The 7,936-nt window shown below is 56.2% G+C and overlaps 3 protein-coding genes across 3 annotated transcripts in view; 2 read left to right on the top strand and 1 right to left on the bottom strand.

Moving 5' to 3' along the window:
- The window catches only part of ETH_00012325 (uncharacterized protein), a gene marked incomplete at both ends in the record, with an annotated part of 3,419 nt that extends 489 nt beyond the window's left edge, over positions 1 to 2,930 (top strand). Inside the window, 5 exons of the mRNA XM_013375467.1 lie at positions 384 to 1,264; positions 1,395 to 1,778; positions 1,908 to 1,991; positions 2,196 to 2,723; positions 2,853 to 2,930. Of these exons, the coding sequence (XP_013230921.1) occupies positions 384 to 1,264; positions 1,395 to 1,778; positions 1,908 to 1,991; positions 2,196 to 2,723; positions 2,853 to 2,930 (1,955 nt within the window). The remainder of the gene's footprint in view (positions 1 to 383; positions 1,265 to 1,394; positions 1,779 to 1,907; positions 1,992 to 2,195; positions 2,724 to 2,852) is intronic.
- Positions 2,931 to 4,263: 1,333 nt separating this feature from the next.
- ETH_00012320 (uncharacterized protein) lies at positions 4,264 to 6,562 on the bottom strand (the record flags this gene model as incomplete). The annotated part of the gene is made up of 5 exons (XM_013375466.1): positions 4,264 to 4,485; positions 4,755 to 4,829; positions 5,351 to 5,449; positions 5,977 to 6,057; positions 6,419 to 6,562. 5 exons carry the CDS (start codon positions 6,560 to 6,562, stop codon positions 4,264 to 4,266), a joined length of 621 nt encoding a protein of 206 aa, XP_013230920.1.
- Positions 6,563 to 6,907: 345 nt separating this feature from the next.
- The window catches only part of ETH_00012315 (uncharacterized protein), a gene marked incomplete at both ends in the record, with an annotated part of 1,269 nt that continues 240 nt past the window's right edge, over positions 6,908 to 7,936 (top strand). Inside the window, 2 exons of the mRNA XM_013375465.1 lie at positions 6,908 to 6,932; positions 6,991 to 7,708. Coding sequence (XP_013230919.1) covers positions 6,908 to 6,932; positions 6,991 to 7,708 — 743 coding nt within the window. The remainder of the gene's footprint in view (positions 6,933 to 6,990; positions 7,709 to 7,936) is intronic.

Below are 7,936 nucleotides of genomic sequence, written 5' to 3'. Positions count from 1 at the left end.
CAGCAGCAGCAGCAGAAGCAAGCGAGAGTTGCTGCTGCTCATTCAAGCGCTTCAGCTCTCCTTTCCGCGACTCTGTTTGTTTGTTCGTTCGTTTGTTGGGCTGGCGACGTTTAGAAGAAATACAAGTGCCTTGTGAGGCTTTCGTCTGCTGCTGCTGCTGCTGCTGCTGCTGCTGTTTGGTGCTGCTGCTCTTTGGCGCTGCTGGTCTTCGTGCTTTTGGGGCTGCCAAAGCAGGTGCTGCTGCTGCTGCTACTGGGTTTATTTTGGGTTCTCTGGCTGCTGCGGCTGCTTCAGCTTGGCCTGCAGCCGCCGCTGCCTTTCGCCTTGCTGCTGCTGCTGCTGCTGCTGCAGTGTTGCTGTAGGTGTCGCCTTTCTGCTTGCAGCGCCAATACAACTGAAGGGGACTGCGGGCGTCATTCAGTATTCGTTGAGTCCCCTGCAGCAGCAGCAAATGCAGCAGCAGCAACTGCAGCTGCAGCAAATGGAGCAGCAGCAGGCTGCAGCAGGACGCTCAGTGACAGCAGCAGCAGCCCCTGCTGCTTCTGTTGCTGCTGCTCCCCCGCACCCCATTTTTGCTGACGAAACCACCACAGTGCTCATCCGCCTGCGCATTGATGTGGACGTGCTGCTGCCATCTGATGCAGCAGCAGCAGCAGCAGCGGCAACAGCAGCAGCGAGCTCGGCTGCTGCTGAATCTATTACTGCTGAAGAGGGACAGCTAGGCATGTTGGAAACACCACAGCAGCAGCACAAGCAGCATCAGCAGCAGCAGCACAAGCAGCAGCAGCAGCAGCACAAGCACAAGCAGCAGCAGCAGCAGCACATGCAGCAGCAGCAGCAGCAGCACATGCAGCAGCAGCAGCATCCAGAGCAGCTCCCGTTGCTGCCGCTGCTGTTTGCTTCTTCGGACCCGAGCTGTTTAGCAGCTGCAGGCGACTTGACTGTGTGCCGCATCGAGGACCAGCAGCAGCAGCAACAGCAGCAGCAGCAGCAACAGCAACAGCAGCAGCAGCAACAGCAGCAGGTTTGGCTGCTGTTTTCACTGTCATCTGTAGTAGCCGTCCCGCTGTGGTTGCGCCATTTGCTGCTGAAGCTGCCACTGGGCCAAACAGCGGAGGTGCTGCTGCCTCCCGAGCTGCTGCTGCTGCAGCAGCCGCAGGAAAAACGAGCGTGCATGCAGCAGCAGCAAGAGCAGCAGCAGCAGCAGCAGCCGGAGGTTCAACAGGAGTCTGGTTTGGTTGAAGGGTTGCCAGCGATTGCGTGGGTAAGGGCTGATATAGAGTGTCTGCTGCTGCAGTTGCTCCTGCTGCAGTTGCTGTTGCTGCAGTTGCTGCTGCTGCAGCTGCTAGGTGCTGCAGTCGAGGTTGCCAATGTGCTGCTGCTGCGCTCATTAGGAAGGGCTCTGGATGCTGCAGCTGCCTGAAGTGAATGGGGACGCTCAAGGCACTGCAGCAGGAGCTGCTGCTGCTGCTGGAGCTGATGCTGCAATCTCTCAGCAGCAGCAGCAGCAGCAGCAATTCGAGTCTGCTACTGCAGCAGAACTAAAGAGAGTTGTAGAAGCTGTGAGATGCATAGAAAGAAGACAGCCTTCTGCTGCAGTCCCCCATTTGCTGCGCTACACTCCAGAGAGACTGGAGAGGGTGCTGCAGCAATTCCTAGGCGTGCAGCAGCAGCAGCAACAGCAGCAGCAGCAAGACAGCATAGAGACCTTGTTTGGGCCGGGGCGTCTGCAGCTAAGCTGCAGAGCTTCTGTCTCCTTTGCAGGAGTACTGGGGAGGGTAAGGCAGCAGCAGCCAGAGCAGCAGCAGCAGCAGCAGCACAAAAGTTGCGCGTCTGATGGCCAGTTCTTGCGTCCTGCTGCATTTGTTTATCCAGCAATTCTGCTGCTGCTGCTGCTGCTGCTGCAGCGTCCAGACCACTGGGCTCTTTCGGGCGAGGCGAAAGCAGATTTTGCTGCTGCGCTGAAGGCTGAGGGGAACCTGCTGTTTAAGGTACATAAGCAGCAGCAACAGCAGCAGCAGCAGCAGCAGCAGCAATGACAGCGAAGCAGCAGCAGATGAGTTGCGCATGATGAAGTGGTCTCTTTGCTGCTGCCCGTTCGTTTCCGTTGCTGCTGCTGCTGCAGCTGCCTATTTCCTCGCTATTTCTGCGTTTTCCTGCTGCTGCTTCTGCTGCTGCTGCTGTTGCTGCTGTAGCACGGATGGATCTCCGCCGCGCTGTCCATGTACAAGAAAGGGCTAGACATATGCCGCATGTCTGCTGCTTACTGGACGCTGCTGCAGCAGCAGCAGCAGCTGCTGCTGCCGCTGAACACTGCTTCTGCCTTATCTGCCCACGGCCCCCTTGGCAGCAAAACAGAACTTCCTGTTGCTGCAGCACGAGCTCTTTGCTGCAGCTTGTCTCTCAATGCAGCATCTTGCTGCCTGAGGCTGCAGCAGTTTAATGAAGCAGCAGCGCACTGCGATGTCGCTCTCGCCTGCGCGCGCAGCAGCAGCAGCAGCAGCAGCAGCGAACAGGGAGAGGCGGCAGCGCGAAGTCCGCAGCAAATGCAGCAAAACCAAGACCAGCAGCAGCAGCAGCAGCAGGGATTTGACCCGCTGCTGTCGCAGAAAACTGCGCTGCACCGGAAGGCCCTGGCGCTGCAGGCAGCAGGAGATGACGCAGCAGCTTTAGCAGCAGCAAAAGCTGCTGCTGCTTTGTCCCCTAAGGACAGGCATATAAGGGTTTGTTGCTGCTCACGCTGCTGCTGCTGCTGCTGGGTGCGCCGTTGCTGCTGCTGCTTCTTGCTGTTCCTGCTGCTTCGCTTCAACTCAGCGACTTGCCTGCTGCATTTGCTGCTGCTGCTGCTGCAGGCGCTGCTGCTGGAGCTGCAGCGCGAAAGACAGAAGCAGCAGCAAGGGGCAGCTGCCATGAGGGGATTTCTACTGTAGTGCTCGCGTCGTGCTGGTGCTGCGCTGCTGCTGCTGCTGCTGCTGCCCCCAAAACAGCAGCAGGAGCAGTCGCCTCAGCTGCAGCAGCAGGCGCTGCAGCAAAGGGCCCTAATATATGACACGAGGGCTCTTTTTAGTGTATTTGCATATGCAGTGGCAGGAACAGCAACAGCAGCAGCTGCTGCTGCTGCCAATGCAGCAGCCGCTGCACTATCCAGGGGAGTGATTGCTGCCACTGCAGCAGCAGCAGCAACTGCTGCGTGCTTTTTCCGGTGTACTGACTGGAATCCGAAAGCCCAAAGAGACGAACAGCAGCAGCAGCAGCAACAACAGCAGCAGAGACAGAGAGACAAACAGGCAGCAGCAGCAGCAGCAGAGATAGACAAGCGGGTAGCAACAAGGAGCTAGCTACGTAGCCAGCTGCTCATACAGCTAGCTAGCTAGCCGGCTAGCTCGCTGGACATTGGGTGGGGCCTCTACAGTGGGCTGAGCTAGCTAGCTAGTTAGCTAGCTAGCTGGCCTTTCCATCAGCTAGCCGTGCACGGCATAGACTGGACAGCTCCGAAAGTCAGTGGCTAGCTGGCTAGCCGCATGCCTAGCTAGCTAGCTAGCTGGCTAGCTAGCTAGCTAGGGCGTCCGTTGAGTAGCTAGCTAGCCAGCCAGCTAGGGAGTCTATTGAGTAGCTAGCTAGCCAACCAGCTAGCCAGATAGCTAGCTAGTCAGCTAGCCAGTGAGCAGGCGCCCCGAACTGGTGGCCAACAACACACTGCAGCAATGGCTAGCTCGGGGCCCTCTGAAGGGCCCGGCTAGCTAGCTAGCCAGCTAGCTAGCTGGCTAGCCAGCTGGCTAGCGAGCTGGCTAGCTGGGCAAGTAGCTGAATAGTCGATAAGCTCGCCTTGACTAGCCCAGACTAGCTGTCTAGGCCTGGCTAGCTGGCCTTAGTTAGCTAGCAATATCGCTAGCTAGCCCTAGCCAGCTAGCTAGCTAGCTAACCGCAGCTAGCTGGCAGGCTGTCGCTGGCTAGCCAGCCGAATGGCTAGCGCTAGCTAACTAGCTACAGCCAACTAGCCAGTCAAATAGCTGGCGCTAGCTAGCCAGCCATATCTAGCTCGCCTGCCGCGGCTAGCTATCTAGTCAGCCGTAGCTAGCTGGCCAGCTAGCTAGCCAGCCACAGCTAGCTAGCATGGCAGCCATAGCTAGCTGGCTAGCTAGCCAGCTCCGCCAGCAATCCAGCCACAACTGCCGAGTTACCTAGCTAGCTAGCTAGCCAGCCAGCTAGCCCCGGCTAGCCAGCTAGCCAGCCAGCTAGCTAGCTAGCTAGCTAGCTAGCTAGCTAGGCGAGGGATTTGAGGACATCTTCCATGCCCTCGTCGACGGGAGTCTCGTTTAGAACAGCATCGCAAAGAGAAAAGCTTGTGGCCACATCGAAGAGGCGAGCCACGTACAGCAGCAGGTGGAAGTCGCTGAAGCGGGCCCAGCTGCTGCTGCTGCTGCTGCTGCTGCTGCTGCTGGTTCCAGCGGCGCCGCGCGCCATCGACGGGTGGTTAAAGTACTCCTGCAGCAGCAAAAGCAGCAGCAGCAGCAGCAGCGAAGGGTGACGGCCACTGCGTGAGAAGGGAGGACCCGCAGCAGCAACAGCAACAGAAATGCAGCAGCAACAGCAGCAGCACTGGCAAAGCAGCAACTGCAGCAGCAGCAGCAGCGGGAACACCAGCTGTAAAGGCAGCAATAGCATCAACAGCACTAGCAGCTGTGTCGGCAGCAGCAGTAATAGCAACAGCAGCAACAGCAGCAGCAGCAGCAGCAGCAGCAGCAGCAGCTAACTCGGATGTCTTGAGGAGTCTGGGAAATGAATCTGTTTTCTCTTGGAAAGTGACTGTGGCGGAAAAGAGACCGAACCTGAAAAACAAAAATAAATAAAATAAAAATAAAATAAAATAACAATAGATGAAATAAATAAATAAATAGATAAATCACAAGGAATGAGAGACAAAGAAATTAAAAAGAAAAAAGAAAAGAAACAAAAGGAGGAGAAGAAATAAAAAGAACAAAAAAAGAAAAAAAGAAAAAAGAAAACTAACAAACAGGTAACAAATGAAAAGACAAAAAGAAATAAATGGAGGAGAAAATAGAATAAAAAAGAGAGACAAAGAGACAGAAGCAACTGGAAGCAAACGGAGATGAAAAGAGAAAAGGCGGCGAGGCAGCAGCAGCAGCAGCAGCAGAAAACAGCAGCAGCAGCAACAGCAGCAGCACTAACAGCAGCAGTGGCAGCTTCACAGCCAACAGCAGCAATACACACAGAAGCAGAAGCACGCAACCACACAGTAAAAGCAGCAGCACACACAGCAACAGCAGCAGCCGCAGCCGCAGCCGCAGCAGTAGCAGCAGCAGCAGCAGCAGCAGCAAATAAGGGCTACCTTTTTGGGTGCGGACTCATTGACCCTGACGATACACCAGCTGGCGTCGAAGCGATCCTTCTCAACGCCGCCCTCAAGGATCTGCGGGCGCAGCTCGCCCTAGCAGCAGCAGCAGCAGCAGCAGCAGCAGCAGTGAGGGGCGATGGGGGCAGGCAGCAGCGGCGGGTGGGAATCGAGCACGCAGCAGCAGTGCAGGCAGCAGCAGCAGCAGCGGTAGGAGCAGCAGCAGACGGAAGCGCCCTTAACACAGGCTGAAGTGACGAGATCCCAGCAGCAGCAGCAGCAGCAGCAGCAGCAGCGGCTGTTGCTGCTGTTGCTGCTGCTGGGGCGCCCGCCAAAAGTCATAATCGCGCAAGTGAAAACAAAAGGGGGGAGTACACTAGCAACTACCGTCACAGCAGCAGCAGCAGCAGCTGCAGCAACAGGAGCAATAGCAGCAGCAGAAACAGGCGCAACAGCAGGAAGAGCAGCAAGAGCAGCAGCAAGAGCAGCAGCAGCAAAAGTAGCAGCAGAAGCAAGAGCAGCGGGAACAAGAGCACCAGAAGCAAGACCAGCAGTAGCAGAATCAGGTGGAGAAGCAGCAAGAGCAACAGCAGCAGCAGCAACAGCAGCAGCAGCAAAGGCACCTTCTTTAGCTCTCTGAGGATGATATGTGTCGGGTCTGGCTGCTCCTCTGCAATGAGGCCGTCTCTAACAAGAGCCAGTATCTGTAGCAGCAGCAACAGCGGCAGCAACAGCAGCAGCAGCAGCAGCAAAGCACACGCAAGATAGATGAATAAAAAGGAGACAAAAAGATAAAATTAAAAGGATGAAATCAAAAAGATAAAATAAATAAAATAAAATAAATAAAATAAAGCAGGGAGAAGACAAAACAGTTAGGCGGCCAATGAGAGGCAAAAAGCAAAAGAGGACGGGAGGAGCCAATCAAATTAAACTAAATTAAATTGAATTAATTGAATTAATTTGATAAAATTAACTTAATTTGATTTAATTAATTTATTTAGTTGAATTAAACTCTTCAGAAGCAGCAGCCTCGAAAGAGCAGCAGCAAAAGAAGCAGCAGCAGACCAAGTCCGAAACCATGAAGGCATTGGGCACGATCTCCTGCTCCTGCTGCTGCTGCTGCTGCTGCTGCTCTTCATTTTGCTGCAGCGCCACCGTACAAGCCACCAACTTGGGCATGGGGTAGCCTGTGAAGTGCCCCGAGTGCATGTGCGCCAGCTGCAGCCTGCAGCAGCAAACCCCACCTGCCGCTGCTGTTGCTGCTATTGCGGCTTTTGCTGCTGCTGCAGCAACTGCCCCCCTCCACCCACAAACAGCAGCAGCAGGGGCACAAGCAGCAGCAAGAGGAGCGACAGCGGCAGCGAAGACAGCAGCAGCAGCAGCAGCAGCAGCAGCAAGAACAGCAGCGGCGAGGACAGCACCAGCAGCAGCAGCTGCTGCTGCTGCTCAGGTACCAGGGTTTACGGTTCAGGGTTTAGGGTTTAGGGTTTATACTTTGCAATAAAAAGAATCTCTTGAGGAGTTAAAAGCTGCTGCCGGGGTTTGTGGGTGAAGATGCAGCCAATAAGCTCAAGGCCGAGTCTAGCAGCAACTGCTGCTGCTGCCGCTGCTTCTGCATCTGCTGCGCTGCTCTGCAGCAAACGAAAGCCGTCCGTGGTCCCCTCCTGCAGCAGCAGCAGCAGCAGCAGCCGCAGCAGCTGGAGCAGCAGCGCCACCACCCCCAACGCCCCCCGAACCACTGCCCGCACCAGCACCAACACCCGCAGCAGCAGCAGCAGCAGCAGCAGCAGCAGCACCCCCACCAACAGCAGCACCATCATCAGCAGCAGCAGCACCAACAGCAGCACCATCATCAGGAGCAGCAGCGGCAGCAACAGCATCATCATCATCAGCAGCAGCAGCAGCAGCATCATCAACAGCATCATCATCCTCATCATCACCAGCAGCAGCGCCCGCAGCATCATCATCACCAGCAGCAGCAGCAGCAGCAGCAGCAGCAGCAGCAGCAGACCTGGGGGGGCTCGTAGATGGCCTCGCAGACGGCGCGGAGGCCCAGGGGGTAGTGGGGGTCTTCGCGGTAGTAGCCAAACATGAGCCCCACGCGCTGCTGCAGCAGCAGCAAATTTTGCTGCCAAAAAGAAACGAAGCTGCGAACTTCTGCAACATTCATCAGCTCCAAGTGGTCCACGTGCCGGTACCCCTGGTGCTTCAGGCTCACTGGCGGCGGCAGCTGCAGCAGCAGCAGCAGCGCAGCAGCAGCAGCAGCAGCAGCAGCAGCGGAGGAAGCGGCCGTGCAGCAGCAGCGGGGGAGGCGGCCGTGGAAGGAGGCAGCGGACGGGAAGGACGTGGCGGGAGGTGCAGCACAAGCAACGGCTCTAGGGTTTAGGGTTTAGGGTTTAGGGTTTAGGGTTTACTTTGTTCATTTGCCCGGTTTGCAGCTTCTTGGGCGCGTAGCTCGTCAGCAGCGGCAAATCCAAAACAGCATAATTTCTCTCTTCTATGAATTTGTCGAAAGACTGAAAGTTGCTGCTGTTGCTGCTGCTGTCCGCGGGCTTCCCGCTGCTGCTGCTGCTGCTGCTGCTG

Source organism: Eimeria tenella, genomic scaffold (genome assembly GCF_000499545.2).
Source record: "Eimeria tenella Houghton genomic scaffold, Eth_scaff28, whole genome shotgun sequence".
NCBI classification, from domain to species: domain Eukaryota; phylum Apicomplexa; class Conoidasida; order Eucoccidiorida; family Eimeriidae; genus Eimeria; species Eimeria tenella.
Note: the sequence above shows the minus strand (reverse complement) of the source record. Positions and strands in the feature narration are given on the sequence as shown.